General features: G+C 42.5%; 2 protein-coding genes across 3 annotated transcripts in view; one reads left to right on the forward strand and one right to left on the reverse strand.

Moving 5' to 3' along the window:
* atp2c1 (ATPase secretory pathway Ca2+ transporting 1) overlaps nucleotides 1-2,341 on the forward strand; it is a 31,140-nt gene extending 28,799 nt beyond the window's left edge. The window contains exon 27 of the mRNA XM_056380416.1: nucleotides 202-2,341. Coding sequence (XP_056236391.1) covers nucleotides 202-323 — 122 coding nt within the window. The 3' untranslated portion in view covers nucleotides 324-2,341. The remainder of the gene's footprint in view (nucleotides 1-201) is intronic.
* Nucleotides 2,342-5,652: 3,311 nt separating this feature from the next.
* aste1a (asteroid homolog 1a) lies at nucleotides 5,653-13,582 on the reverse strand. 2 transcript variants are annotated; one of them, XM_056380417.1, is made up of 6 exons: nucleotides 12,687-13,582; nucleotides 10,327-11,159; nucleotides 9,888-10,217; nucleotides 8,461-8,665; nucleotides 7,948-8,092; nucleotides 5,653-6,813 (listed from the first exon to the last, which is right to left on the reverse strand). In XM_056380417.1, exons 1-6 carry the CDS (start codon nucleotides 12,811-12,813, stop codon nucleotides 6,393-6,395), a joined length of 2,061 nt encoding a protein of 686 aa, XP_056236392.1. In that variant the 5' UTR covers nucleotides 12,814-13,582; the 3' UTR covers nucleotides 5,653-6,392. The 2 variants fall into 2 exon arrangements, with proteins under 2 accessions (XP_056236392.1, XP_056236393.1); XM_056380418.1 differs by having other exon boundaries at nucleotides 9,888-10,193; nucleotides 12,687-13,581.
* Nucleotides 13,583-15,428: the final 1,846 nt, after the last annotated feature.

Below are 15,428 nucleotides of genomic sequence, written 5' to 3' on the forward strand. Positions count from 1 at the left end.
TCAGTGATGTCCTACAGAAGAGATATGATATGAATGGTATATTTGATATATATATATACATACACACACACACACACACACACACACACACACACACACACACACACACACACACACACACACACACACACACACACACAGTATGTTGTATCTGATAAGTGTGACAGAGCGACCCAGTCTCAGTCTTTGTCTCTGGTGCAGACCTGCTGTTCCTGGTGAGCCTCACCTCCTCGGTCTGCATCGTGTCTGAGGCCATTAAGAAGGTGGAGAGGTGGAGGGGAATAGAGCGGACCCCGCCCGCTGACTGCTTCCATGAGGTATGACCCCCCCCCACACCCCCCTACACCCCCACTGCCTGGGCTGAAGGATCTGAGGAAGACGAAGAGGCGGATGAAGGTGATGGGAACATGATGATTTTAGGATCTCACACCTGATGGCACTGACTAAAGAAGACTGCAAGGACTTGTGGGATTTTCCTGTGAGATCCACAGACGGGGGGAGAGACTCTGGTCTGGGACTGGAGGGCACTCCCGGTGCCGGGGGGAGGTGAACTGGACTTTGATTGAGCTGGGAGGAAGAGATGGCTGCTGGGAGATCTCAGCGCCGACGCCTTTTAGCCGGTGCCCCCGCTACGCTCAGAGGACACTCCTGACAGGAGCTTTGGGGGAAACCGCCACGGACCGACCACGCCTTCCTGACGCCAACCGGCTCGTTGTTTAGGATGTACGTTAAGAAAACCCTCTGACCAATCAAACACTAGAGACGTGTGCAATTTTCCTCCAGTCGTCTGTTTTAAATCTGTCCACCACTGTTGTTGCTTCTCAATGCGCCGGACGATGTGTCGCAGTTTCCAGCACAGGGCGGAGGTGTGACGGTACAAACCATGAGAGGAAACTGTTCACCTGGTTCCTTTGATCCTGCTGAAAGTAAATGTAAAGATTTATGCAGTGAAATATTTACATAATGACAGTCATTTAAAGAAACAGTGCAGCTTTAATTTCATCTTCTCTGCAGCGTTCAACAACATTATTACTCGGCACCTAATTTAAATTTAAAGTTATTTTCATCATTTTTTCATCTTGCGTTTTTCAAAAGACGCTCCTAAACATCTGTCTTTATAAAGTGTAACATTTGTGACTAAACAGCAACAATTAACATTCAAGTTTTAAGAGTAAACTTCATTCAGTGACGGGCTGCGACTCGGTGACAGACCACACATTAAAGTACGGTATCTGACACAGTGATTTTATGAAATAACAAAGTTTCCTGTAAAAACATTTTGAATTTCTCAATGAGGAGAAAATATCGTACTGTGTGTGTGTGTGTATATATATATATATATATAGTATAAAATAATAATATGTCATCATAACATACAGTGTCCCGGAGACTGTGACACCAGAAAAGATCAATAAACAGGTTTTCACCACATTTCCCTGATGATGCAGCTAAACACAACTGTCCAATCAGTGAGTCAGCTGTGAGTCATGTGACTGTGGTTTCCTCAAACAGCTCAACTCTTCATTCCATGTTCAAATTTGATCAAATTGATAAACAAATAAAAGCTTAAAGGTCAGTTATGTTAAGACAGAGCAGCAGTTCAGACCAAATAAATAAATAATGTAGCGTCACACCTCCACAACGTGCTGGTTCCTGTGGTCCATGTGCTTCAAGCTTCATCCTTCACACACTGGTTTATATAAACAGAGCTGCTGTTTGAAACTTCCTGACGCTCGTTGTGGAACTGGGTCCAGACACAGACCGTTCAGTGACACCGCTCCTCATCCTGTGCCTTAGAGAAGTCATCCATCGTTTGAATCACCTCCACCTGAGCGGAGGAGGAAGAAGCCCTTTACTGACGGATGGCTTCTCTGCTTCATCTGCTTCAGCACTTCACTCAGTTTTCAATCAATCTCCCCAAGTTTTATTTTCCGTTTTTATTTCCTGTCACATCTCTGTCTCAGATTTACCTCCACTTTTAATCAGTATAAATAAGTCATGGTGCTTTGTGGGAAATGTAGTTTACTTGGCCTTGGTCTTGTTGTTGAAGGTTTTATTTGTAGATTTTTTTTTTTTATTTATTTCCAAAAGGCACATTTAGACATGACCACGGGGGAAGAGGAAAACACCTTCACTCTGCTTCCTGTTTCCAAAATTCATTGTTTGAACAAAGACGGTCGTCATCGTCTTCAACATTATATTGACTGTGTGTCAGTACGAAATATCAGAAGACGTACCTGATGGGAAGCAGCAGCAGAGTCCAGGTGTTCTTTTACTTTCTCCAGGTTTTGATTTGTAACTTGCAGCTTTTAACTGTAAAAGATTAAAGAATTAAACATGAGATTTTATTTCTAAATGAGCAAATGTCAGCAGAGATATTAGTCTTATTTTGTAGCTTTTCCATCCTTCATTTCTGCTCTGTGATCTGGAAACACGTTGATGTTGCTAGACTGACACCCAGCAGGAAAACTGAGGCGCCTTCACACAGTCCCGTATCACAGACAGAGTAAAGTCCGACATCAGCTACAGCTCAGAATCAAACAGACCAGTTAAATGATTCCAAGGAAACGAAAGGAGCAACGACAGCAGTCTCACAATCTTAAACAAACACAAGATTATTTAAAGAGGATCTTGAGCAGAATTTCAGACTGAAAACAAAGCTGTGGTGATTCAGGAACAGGTGAGGCAGGTTTATCAGGCGCCACAACTCAGACAGGATGTCACAGCCTCAGCTCCTCTGTTTCTGAGCCTAGTTCAACAAAGAGCCTCCACTCCAACGAATGAGAGACAGACTGTAAATAAAGATGGACGTCGCCTCTGTGACGTCACCCGTAGATTTCTGAAGCTCAAAGTGAGCTGCTCCACCGTCGCCATCTTGGCATGTCTGACTCCGCCCCCTAACTCCCAGCTAATCCAGAAATGGTCAAAGAGGCATTCGCTCGCCCACCTGTCACTCAAAGAGGCCACGCCCTCAATCCTCCATAACTGTAGTCCTTAATAAAATGTAAACAGGTGAGTTATATAAACAGGTGTCATGAAGGAGGAAATTAGCTCTAGAGACCAAAACAGTTTTTGTACCAGGCTGTAAACATGTTTATTTCTGCTGTAAAGTTGGACAGTTTAACATGGGAGTCTATGGGGACTGACTCACTGTTGGAGCCAGACTCTAGTGGTCATTAGAGGAACTGCAGCTTTTAGTTTTTCAGTGCTGGAGGTTGATGCTTGGTCTGAATGGTCTTAAAGCAGATTCTGATCCAGCTCCTGGTTTGATACAGAGACAGTGGAGAGGAGGAAGGAGTTAAACTGTTTCTGTTGTTTTTAGCTCCAGTCAGACGCCAGATTTAAAAATCTACTGTAATTTTTGTTTATACCTATGTGCTGTGTTTACTTCCTGTTTGTGAAGGTTTACCTGCATTACCTGACTTGGACCTCCTGTGCTTACATTTACAGCAGATGTGGTGCATTAACTTGTCGTTCCACTACACATAAGTGTATGTCTGAAGATTGTCAGTCATCCAGGTCGTGGTGTTTCTAAGTGCTGTACGAAGGGAACTGGGTTTTCTTGAGTCTTGAGGTGAAGTGGTCTGGGTGAGAGCTGCAGTGATTCATCGATTAGTTGATCAGCAGAAAACTAATCAGCAGCTGTTTTGATACTTGATTCATTGCTTGGAGTCAAAAACGTGAATACTTTGTTTTCTTTAGTTTTCTGTGAGAATACATTTCATAAACCAAGAAAGTAATGGAGAACATAATTACCAGATTAAACGATGAAAATAATCGATTGCTGCAGCTTTGGTTCAGAAAATGTGTCTGAACTGAAGGTTTGTTTCTGACGGTCTGATGCTCCTGGTTCTGCTCTCCTGGACCCGTGTTGTGTAAAAGGCAGCAGATCACATGACCTCCATTTCGTCCCGTGTCCATTCTCTCACCTGTTTTTGAGGTTTCTTTTCCACCTGATTGAAATCCTCAGTTCTTCATTCCTCTTCTCATCATCGACGTTCACACTGGTTTGTGTGAACTTGTACATTTGACTCTGTAAAATAAGTGACGGTTGGTCTCTCGTCTAAACTTACTCTATAAACTGCTTTCTGAATCCGCTGTGTGTCGGGGCCGAGCATGACTGGTGGCAGCTCTTCCTCTTTTTACTGCTGAGTGGTTTGGACAGTATTTCACAAAGCAGATCCCGTCCCTCACCTGAGTCTGAAGTGCAGCTGAAACAGTTGATTGATCGACCAATGGAGCAACTTGTATCTGTTGTCATTTTCAGATCATTACATATGAAGATTTGCTGCTTCTATTTAATATTCGAAAGATGTCTCATGGAGCTTTAAGAGAGTGTCACTGACGATTAATTGACTGATCAGGAAAATAGTCGTCACATCAGTGAATAATGAAAATAATGGTTAGTTAGCAAAACTGTTCTCAGCGAGAAACTTCAATAAAAAAACAAGAAGTTGAAGCATTTTAAAGATAATATTTACAAATTGATCAGGTTTTGCACAGCAAGGTATTGCCCTGCGCAGTTTCTAATAATTTATAAACAATCAATAAATTTAGAAAATGATCTGAAGATTAACTGAAAGTTGAAAGATTTACACCATTACATTTTTTCATGATCAATTAACCTGCTGATTATTTTTAAAATCCCAACGAATCAGACAATTTATTAAAAACAACTCTGCAAACATTAAAAAAAAAGGTTTGTATCAAGTCTGTGACAATAAAAAATCTTTATATTAAAGAATAATTCATCATTTTACCTTTTCATGATGTTGGCGTCTTTGTTTTGTCAGACTACAGAGCTTTGTGAAATACTGTTGGTAAAGTTCCTTTCTCCAACGCTGCAGCTGTTTTTACTCTCAGCTCAAGTTCGTCTGCTGCAGAGCAGAGAGCTGCTGCTGAAGCTGCAGAGCAGAGAGCTGTTGCTGAAGCTGCAGAGCAGAGAGCTGCTGCTGAAGCTGCAGAGCAGAGTGCTGCTGAAGCTGCAGAGCAGAGAGCTGCTGCTGCAGAGCAGAGAGCTGCTGCTGAAGCTGCAGAGCAGAGAGCTGCTGCTGAAGCTACAGAGCAGAGAGCTGCTGCTGAAGCTGCAGAGCAGAGAGCTGCTGCTGAAGCTACAGAGCAGAGAGCTGTTGCTGAAGCTACAGAGCAGAGAGCTGCTGCTGCAGAGCAGAGAGCTGCTGCTGAAGCTGCAGAGCAGAGAGCTGCTGCTGAAGCTGCAGAGCAGAGAGCTGCTGCTGAAGCTGCAGAGCAGAGAGCTGCTGCTGAAGCTGCAGAGCAGAGAGCTGCTGCTGAAGCTACAGAGCAGAGAGCTGTTGTTGAAGCTACAGAGCAGAGAGCTGCTGCTGCAGAGCAGAGAGCTGCTGCTGAAGCTGCAGAGCAGAGAGCTGAAGCTGCAGAGCAGAGAGCTGCTGCTGCAGAGCAGAGAGCTGCTGCTGAAGCTCTTTGCTCCGAGACCAAACACCAGTCACACCACTGACCCACTCTTTATATTCACTTTTATTTATGTGTGTGTGTGTGTGTGTGTGTGTGTGTGTGTCCGTGCGTGTGTGTGGCTGAGAATCAAATGTATATTAAAATTTTATAAATCTTTTAAAGAATCTCACCTTGTTTTTATTCATATTTTCACTGTTGATATTTAAATATATTCACTGAGGCAGTTAAAGCAAGAGAGCAACATTTATTCATTTGTTGAACATTAAGATTCAAAATAATTTGACACCACAAAACAACAGACTTAACATTTCCTTACTTGTAATTTTATATTACCATTTTCTCATTAAGTGCAAATAAGTTTAACTAAAAGTCATCGCTGATTAGTGGAGAAAATTCTAAAACAAAAAGTTTCTTTCTTGACTTGAAAACAGCTGTAGTCACATCTAATAGTCCTTTAGTTGTACAAAAGATTAAAATGTTTAAAAGTGAACAGTGTTGTTTTTCACGTACAAAAGTGCTGCTATAATTAGAACACAAGCAAATATAAATACACTTCCAAACCAGAATGTTCAGCTGATGATAAATCATCAGAAAAACAGGAAAGAAAATAAAATGTAAAAACCAGAAGAGAACAAACAAAAAACACAAGATTAATCCAAAATAAAATAAATGTTTTCCTTTAACTGCTCGGAAAAGATGAGTGCAAAGAACACGACGAGTCTGTTTTTCGTACCTGGCACTGTAACTTCTTTAAAACGCTTCATGTTCCCACATGTTCTTTTTTTATTGGAGAAGCTTTGCTGGTTTCTCCAGAACAGAGCCGGTGGATCTGCTTCCTCATTTGAACATGTGCCAGTATTTAAATTCTTTTTAGCCCCTGATCCCTGTTTTGGTTTGTTTCTGTCCCGTTTGTACTTCTTTATGAAACTGCTGGTAGAAGAGACACTGTCCCTCAGTCCTCAGAGCAGGTCCCAGCCCCTGCTCTCCTCCTTGCGGGCCAATTCCAGGTTGTGACTCCGGTTGTTTCTCTCCTTGGTTCTGTACCGAGTTTTCACTGACACCAGTTTGTCCAGATGTAGCTCCTGCTGCACTCTGACGGCGCTGTTGATTTCAGTCGCAGCCTCCTCGTCATCGTACTGCAGGAACAGCTGCTGCAGGTTGACAGTCAGGTCGTCCAGAGGCCGCCGCTGCCGTGGGGCCGCCACTTCATTGTGGCTCTCTGAGGGCGTCGACACTCTCTGAGCAAGAAACTGGTGGACGACGGTCACCATGGTTCGGTACTGCCTCACGCTGGAGCGGTCACTCTTCAGGAACACCTTCAGTCTTCCTGTAGTCCTCATCCTGTGGACCAGCTCGTGGACCAGCACCCCCTGATACAACCTGGACAGCATCAGAAAGACAAGAAGAGATTTTCACCTTTTTGTTAAAGAATACATGAAACCTGAACGTCTCAAAAAGCCTTGGTCCAAAGGTCTTCAATATTTTCTCTAACCTGCTGTGGTCAGTAATGTCGCAGAAAATATCCTCTGACCTCTGACCTTACATTAAATCAAAGACACTACAACAAAAGATGACGCATTACAGGAAGCGCCAGTGGTGAGTAATGGTATAGACTTCCTGTCTCCTAAGTGGCCATGGTTATGATTTCTTGTTCATGTCAAAACATAACAACAATACAACACTAGATATAGTTTGAATTTTCACTCCAAGCTTATATCTGATCAACCCAGAACAAGATTGTATCAGTCTGATGCTGTTTTCTCTCCAGAAACTGTTGAATAGTAATAATTATAATAATAATAATAATAATAAAATTATTACACAACGAAACACAAGTTTTATTTCAGTTTTAACTTTTGATCCATGGTTTCACATAGAAGTCTACGGTGGCCGACAAGCTGCAGAAACGTGCTGCAAGAAGACAAAACAAAAACATGAACAGCAAACACCTTGAGCAACAGCTCGAGCTTCAACACAAGAGGCCACACCTGACCTGACCTTTGACCTTGGACTAAACGAGAGTATGAAGAAAGAAAAAGCGACATAAAAAGGTTTGTGTTCTTTTTACATTTGGCTGTAGTTTTTACGATATAAAAGAGCAACAGATCATGTAGTGAGCATTAGCGTTATCTAAAATACAGTCTATGGGTTATGACTGGTTTGTCTTTCATTTCTTGGATTTGACTAAGTTAAACTTAAACTCAAGTGGCCGACACAGGTGGTAGAATAAGGATCTGTCCCTTTATAGATATTGGAATATGTTGAAGGTGACAGATCAATGCTGTTGAACCCTGACTCCATGTTGTCCCTGAGAACCTTATCAGGGATGACATGGACACGTTTGGCTCTCGAAGATACTTTAACATCCAGGACACGATCAGTCTGAATGTTCATGTAAACAGCTGCCATACCTTTTTGTTTCTTTAAGTGTCAGAGCGGGAAAGCTGGGAGGGGAGGGGCTTTGTTACACATGGGTTCGTACACAGCCGTGATCTGGGTTTGCTGGAGTCTCACCGTGACACCTGAGGTTCAGGTAGAGGGAAGCCCAGCAGCTGGTTCAGGTGGATGCTGTCCTTCATGCAGACCTGCCACTGGTTGAAGGCATGAACCACCGTCAGGTCCAGATGTCGTTTGCAGCGGTGATCCTCAGTCTGCAGTGCTGCAACACACACACACACACACAGTTTTCTTTCATTGAAAATAATAGAAATAGAATAGAAACAATAGAGCTTGAACGATTAGTTGATTAATCAATTAGAAAAACAGATATAACTTTGATCCAGTTAATTCCCTGGAAACTTTCCTTATCATTTCCTTAAGATCAACTGATATTTGACTGTTTATTACGAAGAGTTTGGTAATTATAAGGAAAATGGAGAAAGTGTTAGTTGCTCGTTATATTGTTCTATTTGTATTCATAAGAATGAACAGGAACATTCTGCAGTGGATAAGTGAACCACAGTCACTAATCAGACGTCAAAGTGTCACAGCTGTTGCTGCAGCATCATGTTGTGTTAGTGTTTTTACCTGCGGTGTGTCTCAGAGGATCTCCGACGCTCAGCCCCAGCAGCAGCGCCTTCAGCAGCTTCTCGTCTGGCCGAGGCCGAGCGTTCTGCAACCAGAAGCAGATGACGGCCACCGGGAGGCGCAGCGGAGGCGGCAGGCGGCTCAGACACGCCTCGGTCACCTGCAGAGTGTCCAGCAGCAGCTGCAGACGCTCGGAGAGCTCCGCCTACAGCGACACCAGGAGAGAGGGTAAAGGTGAACTACACTGGCTGATCGTTGTAGCTTCACTTATTCCACTAAAACCAGTCATAAGAGTGAAACAGATGAAGGAATGAGACACAAACTTTTGTCTAAAATGTGACTCTAACAAAATGAATGTATATTACAAATACAAAAGCGTATAAATATCTATAAATGTTTTTCATGCAAAAAAGGAAAAAAAGTTGATTGGCTGCTCAAAGTTAACGGTTAGGCTGCATTAACTATAGAGCTGCAATGATTAATCAATAATTATCTATATATATTTAATAGATAAATCAATTATTAAAAGATTATTGGCAGAATAATCATTACTTGCAGCCCTAATTAGCTACAATTGGCTGTATCAGCTTCTTTCTGCGGTATCTGTTAAGTTTGAGTGTTTGCGTTTCCTGTGTGACGTCGTGCTCGTGCTCGTGTCTCGTGCTCGTGCTCGTGTCTCGTGCTCGGCAGAGATGGAAAAGTTCCCACGTTAACGACTCGACTCCCCACCGTTCACGACGAAAGTTAAGAATACTGTTACATTAACGATGTGACATCATATCCATTATATCAGGGTTTAATTACATCAGTGTGAGGTGTTTGTAAGGAAGAGCGCAGTCAGACAAGAAAAAGTCTGGTTTCACGTTCTTCCGACTTCAGCGTGAACATGTGCTTTTAATGAGTAACCAACATGGAGGCGACAGAGAAGGTGAGCTGTAGTTAAAACATGTTGATGCTTTTTCCATTGTGTTTGTTACTGATAATAAATAACTAATGTAACTGATCCATGTCACTCTACATGGACGACAACTGCAACCTAATACCAAATGAAAAAATGTTAGCAAAAAAGAAATTGCAAGACGTCAATTTGCACCATCAATCAAAAGTTTCTCACCATGAACCAAATATTTACATTCGTCCGCCATGTTCCTGCATATCTGTCGTCAACAACTCGGCAAGTTTCCAAGTGTATGTTTTGTTGTTTTTTGAAGTTTGATACTAAAGTCGGCAGCAGCAGCAGTCTGGGTGTCGTGACCAGGTTGTATCAGTTCAACATTAGATAAATTTGGTTCTATTAACCTTTTGTTATAAGTGGTGGCAGCGTTTAGTCGGCACTTCCTTCCACTCCAGTCCCGTGTTGTGTTTTAAACACATTTGAAAAAGGCGGGAATCATCGATATATAATGATGCACTGGTAAAAGCATCACCTTATTCAGAGAGTTGAGCACCAGCCGCTGAGTGACTCCTCTGAAGACCGGTGGGACCAGGTTGAATTTCATCTGGAGGCCTTCTCTGTCTCTCTCCTCCACCTGCAGCGCCGTTCCTCCGCCCAGCAGCAGCCCGTACATCACCTGACGCAGCGGCCTGGAGGTCAGGTTAGCGGTGGGCGTGTCTTTGTGATCCACGCAGACGCTGAGGCTCATCCTCTGCAGCTGCAGCACGTCCAGGACGTCTGCGGTCAGCCGGGCCTGCAACAGAGGCAGCTGGATCCAGTCCGGGATAGGAACCGCCACCTGCAGGAGGACAGCACAGAACACCTGTGCAGATTTACTCTGTTACTTCTAGATCTAGAAAGACGCTCAGACCGGACCTCAATAAAGGGACATGTGCCCCAAACAAACCTTCCAAAGTAAAGGATTGAATTACCTTTTCCACCACTGGGAGCGGGGGTGCTATCCCGTGGATGAAGAACCTGCTGAGGTAGCTGGGAGGCAGCTTGTACTCCTCCATCCCCAGATTCAAGCTTTTCTTCACCTCTGCCTTTCTTTTCGTGTTCAGTCCTCCCATCAGCCCCACCGCTGCCTCCAGCGCCTCCTCAGGCGTCGTGAAGCCCTTCAACCAGCAGAGCAGCCCCTCCAGGCGGCTTTGTGTCTCACTGCCTGCGGTGGCAAATTGAGCCCAGTTGATGGGCGTCTCCATCCTCTTCAGCTTCACGTAGTCGTTCCCGGCCAAGGCGGCTAAGGTGGGCAGGAGCTCGGGCTGGACGTTGAAGACGATGCAGAAGCTGGATGTTTTGTAGCTCTTACAGGGGATGTAGCGCTGCGAGCCGCTCTGCTCCACCGCCTCCCACTTGAAATGAGAGATGGGCAGCAGCCCCACAGGGAGATCGAAGATGTAGAAGTCGCTGTCGTTGGATAGCACCGGGCACTTCCACTCGTTGGCCAGGGCGGCGATCTGCTGGTCGGCCTCTCCATAGCACTGTGCCACCGGCACCTCCAGCCGGGCCAGGGTCTGTTTGAACACCATCTTGGTGAGCAGTGGCAGGATGTGCTGCTTCCTCCCTTCCACTGCTGCCTGATGGGCTTTCTTGATCCGACTCTCAGCTCTTTCCAGCAGAGTATCAAGCTTCTTGTCGGTGGAATCAGTGCCTCCATCCAGTACCACGTATGGCGAGATCCCGCAGTCCCTGAGGGCCGAGACAAACTTCTCAATCTGCTCCTCAAAGGCGGCGTACTCCCCCCCGTGATTCTCGTCCAGACCTGACCAATCAACCAAAACAAAAAAAACTTTTATTGGCTTCATTACCTCAGTCAGGGAGGTTTGTTTTCACCTGTGTCTGCTGGTCTATCTGCAGGATTACACAAAAAGTACTGAACCGAGTTTCACCACACCTGTTGGAGGGATGGGGGAGGGGTAGATATTTTAGTTTAGTTTGGTCTTGGTGGAGGTGTGTGCTCTACTGCAGACCGTTCTAGTTTGTCATGAAATGACAGGCCATGAAGCTGCTCTGGTCATTGTCCAATTACTGTTGTATATTATTACATATAAAATAATAAAAGGAATTCCTAAGCAGTTAATGTCCAGATATATTTAGCATCTCTTCTCTCAGAGACAGGGAGGGACTGGAGTAGTCACAGTTTTGTTATGTGTGTGGGGGATGGTGTATAAAGCCTATCAATTACAATATACATCACTATAATAATTTCAACACCCTCCTCCTCCCACTGACATTATGATGTAGCTGTAAGCTGATGGGGAAATTTGAGGTATCTATTAATCAATATGATTATGACTTTTTCGATAAGGACACAGTTTATATTATTATTCCAGCTGTTTTATTAGATTGATGTTCATAATCTGTTAATGCAGCAGCTTCCACTGATGTGTCCTCAGACTTAGATCTGACTGTAACTACAGTATTTACCTACCAGTATAAACCTTGAGATAACTTATGAAAATTGAACTGGCGCTATACAAATAAAAATGGACTTGACTTGTATACTGTGTAATCAACCATTTATATGATGTTTATACTGTGTGAGACTGAGCCGTCCTCCACACCCACACACTTTTCTAAAGTTCAAGGTCCTTTAATGGACAGGTTATAAAATATGATGAGTGGTTGTACATTAATCTGCTCAGTTTTTATCAGGTCACAACATCACATCCACAAAAACATGAAGAAGCTGCTGCTTATATTTTCGTGCATCTGTGTTTAAAACCTTCTAAAATAAGATGAGATGAATCTCTATTGATCCCCCGTAGAGGAACTTAAAATATGACACAGCAGCACGAAAGAAAAGCAGCAACAAGGGGAAAATTATAATAAGAAATAAAATGAGAATAGAAATAAAATCTAAAATAAATAAGTTAAATTTGAAATACTATATACAAAAACAATATACACTGCAAAGTGGACTGTTCTGTATGCAATATAAAAATAAAGATTAAAAAAAAAACATCAGCTGGAGGAAACAGTGACTGCAGGACTTTAATTTAACTTTAACACCAGGAAATAAAGATCTTAAAACTTTTTTACTCATGAAAATTCAAAGTGACGTCATCCAGGCATCGACTGTTGGTCAGTATGGAGATACGAGGTTTCCAACTCAAGGGTTATAAGTTTTAAAATCTGATTATTACATGAATATTAAAATGTTTCTGTCACATAACAGGAAGAAATGAAGCAAACGGTCCCCGCTGCACAGTAATACTTCAGTACCACAGTAATGCCTGAGTGTACTGTAGTACTGCACTCAGAATACTGTGTTTACAGTGAGTCCTACCTGAGCTGAAGTACATCAGGTACAGCAGGTTGCAGCCGTCGATCACCAGCCGGCTCTTCCTGAACTGGACCTCCCGGTAGATCTGCCCGTAGTTTTCCAACAAAGTGGCCAGGCCCTGAACACCCATCTCGGGTCCGTGTCTGTTGACGAACCCGCATCTCCTCCGCTCTTATACGGAGCCGCTGCGGCTCCGTTTCTGTTTCCCTAAGTTTCACTTTCCTGACATCAGCAGCGGGTCAGATTCAAACCTCCGGGTTTATTACTGCCCCCGAGGTGGGGCTGGCAGCCGCCCCGTTTATTACGGGGTTGTCCCGTATTAGAACCTCAAATGCAGCGTCCTGCACTGGGTCAGTGCGGGGTTGGGGTTATTTGTCCCTTATTTTCCTTCACGTCATGTCCTCACAGTCCTGTGAATAATGTCATGTCAAGTAAAACCAATGCAGGTAGAACTACAAGTGGGTTGGAGACGTTTCTCCATTAGCAACAGACTGACGAGCTCTGTGAGACACATCCTCCATTTCACACACGTTTACAACATAATAGAAACAGAATAATGTTTATACTTTGGACATTTGCAACATTCAGTACAACTACATCTGAAAATACAAACAATAAAATAAAAACATAATTCTGACCAAACAACACTGAAGCGTATTTTTCATTCCTTGAAATAATTATCAAAGACTCACAGGTTCCTGTTTTGACTTGTTTTGGTTAAAGCTTGTTCTGGTTTCTTCTGAAAAGGAACTTTATGGGGTTTGTTGTGAAAGTTTGACGTGGTAAAAGTGACACAAATATTTGAAAAGGTTCCTGTTACAAAATAATCTGCTGCAGTGATGTGAGAATCTTCCTCTGATAGAAGGTCTGTGCTTTTAAATAAAGTTGTAACAGCTGAGACTGAACATGCGACATCCTGCAGCTCTGAGTCACTTCTGCTTCCACATTTATTTCATATTTCAAAATGTGATCAAATGAGTCAGAAATTATAAAGACATTATAAAGTTAAAGGTTAGATTTCAAACTGGTTTTTAGTTTGTGATCAATTTGTAATTGCAAGAAGCTAGTAAATGTTTTTCTAAATGGTTTATTTAATGAGTTTTATGCTGTTTGTGTAAATCCATTTTAAAATTTGGAGTATTTATTGATCGATTCATCGTCCAGTTATAAATTCTTTTTACCATTCCTATTTTTAATGTCTATTAAATATGAAATGAGGGAAATGCTTTACTTATTGCTTATTCCTGTGACATTCTGGTCCACCAAACTAACCACTGCTGTGTCTACAATACTAAATGTATGGTAGACTAAGCTGGAAGAAGAGAAAGAAGCTATGAACTGATGCAACGTTGACCTGTCAGAGATATCACAGATCCCAGACCAGGAACAGAAACCAAGGAGCTGAATGGAAAGTGAAACGTAGAGTTGTTGTGTCCAAATCTGTTGCCCATCAGATGCTTTTGAAAAAAGGGGGCAACTCCTGTTCCCACCTGCAAGGCGACGGTCACATGACAGACGGAAATGGCAGTAGTTGTTAAGACTTTTTATTTTATGAGACAGCGTCAATAATAAAAAGCAGAAATGAAGTCTTGGCTGATGCAGCTAGAACCAATCAGAAGGAAGCAACACACAAACATTTTCCTGACCTGCACAGTGACACTAGCTGCTACCTTGTCTACACGTTACCTCAGGTGTTCCTGAAGTATCCAGACTTCTTCCTTCATCCACACATCATTTAATTAAAATGTTATTTCTGAAATATTTTCATCTTTGTTTGTTAGAATCCAAGATCGATATAACGACGTTAATGTGACGCTGATTGATGGTTAAGTGGAGTGGTACATGTAGTTAAAAGTCCCTGTGCTGTTGTACTCAATAGGTGCGTTTGACTTTATGATCAATCAATGACTGAACATAACGCGCTGCATTAAAAAAACATTTTATACTGTAAACTGTTCCTGTCAGCATGTTTGGTTTTAAGTCGCACAATAGTAGAAGTTGGCAAAATGTGACACTGAACTTAAATTAGGCGTTAATCATTCTAGGTTTACAAACGCAGTGCTCCCTCGCGGGCTTTTGAGGAGTTGGATCGCTGATTTAGCCCCAAGCACCTGTGGCTGTACAGACGCTTCTTACGTTATTCTTTAACTATAACCAGGCGCATGTGTACGTGTACGCACCTGCATTTATTTAATTCCTCTATTCGTGACTTTTACTTGTTTACAAACAGGGACAATGTCAAAATCCACAATGCAAAATGTTATCTATTGTTTTTCAGTTACATGGAGTATGCAATGGAACATGCTTCTTTTATTTATGTATCAATTTATTTATTCATTAATTCTGACTTTAAACCCAGAATTATAAAATAAATAAATAAATAATTTTTCACATGTGCCATAATGTGAAAAAAAGTTCACTTTAGCTTCAGGGAGGTTCATGTGTTGGACTTTTACCCTCGAGACATTTTGCATCATGGCGCTTTTCCTCACTCTGACCAGCAGAGGTCTCTACCGAGCTCTGGTTTTTAAAAGCTAGTGAAGAAGTCTTTTCATTACAACTGTGTGGAAACATTCACTGGTTCGTAAAACTTATTTATTTTATTTATTATTTTATTTATTATAAAACTTCACCACTTCTTTTACAATTTGTAGGTCTGTGAGGTGAGAGAAATTACAGGTCAACGCACCAGTCACCCTCTTTATTCCTGCGCACCTGCAGGACACGATGAACTGCAGGAGAAAA

Source organism: Seriola aureovittata, chromosome 7, assembly GCF_021018895.1.
Source record: "Seriola aureovittata isolate HTS-2021-v1 ecotype China chromosome 7, ASM2101889v1, whole genome shotgun sequence".
NCBI lineage: Eukaryota > Metazoa > Chordata > Actinopteri > Carangiformes > Carangidae > Seriola > Seriola aureovittata.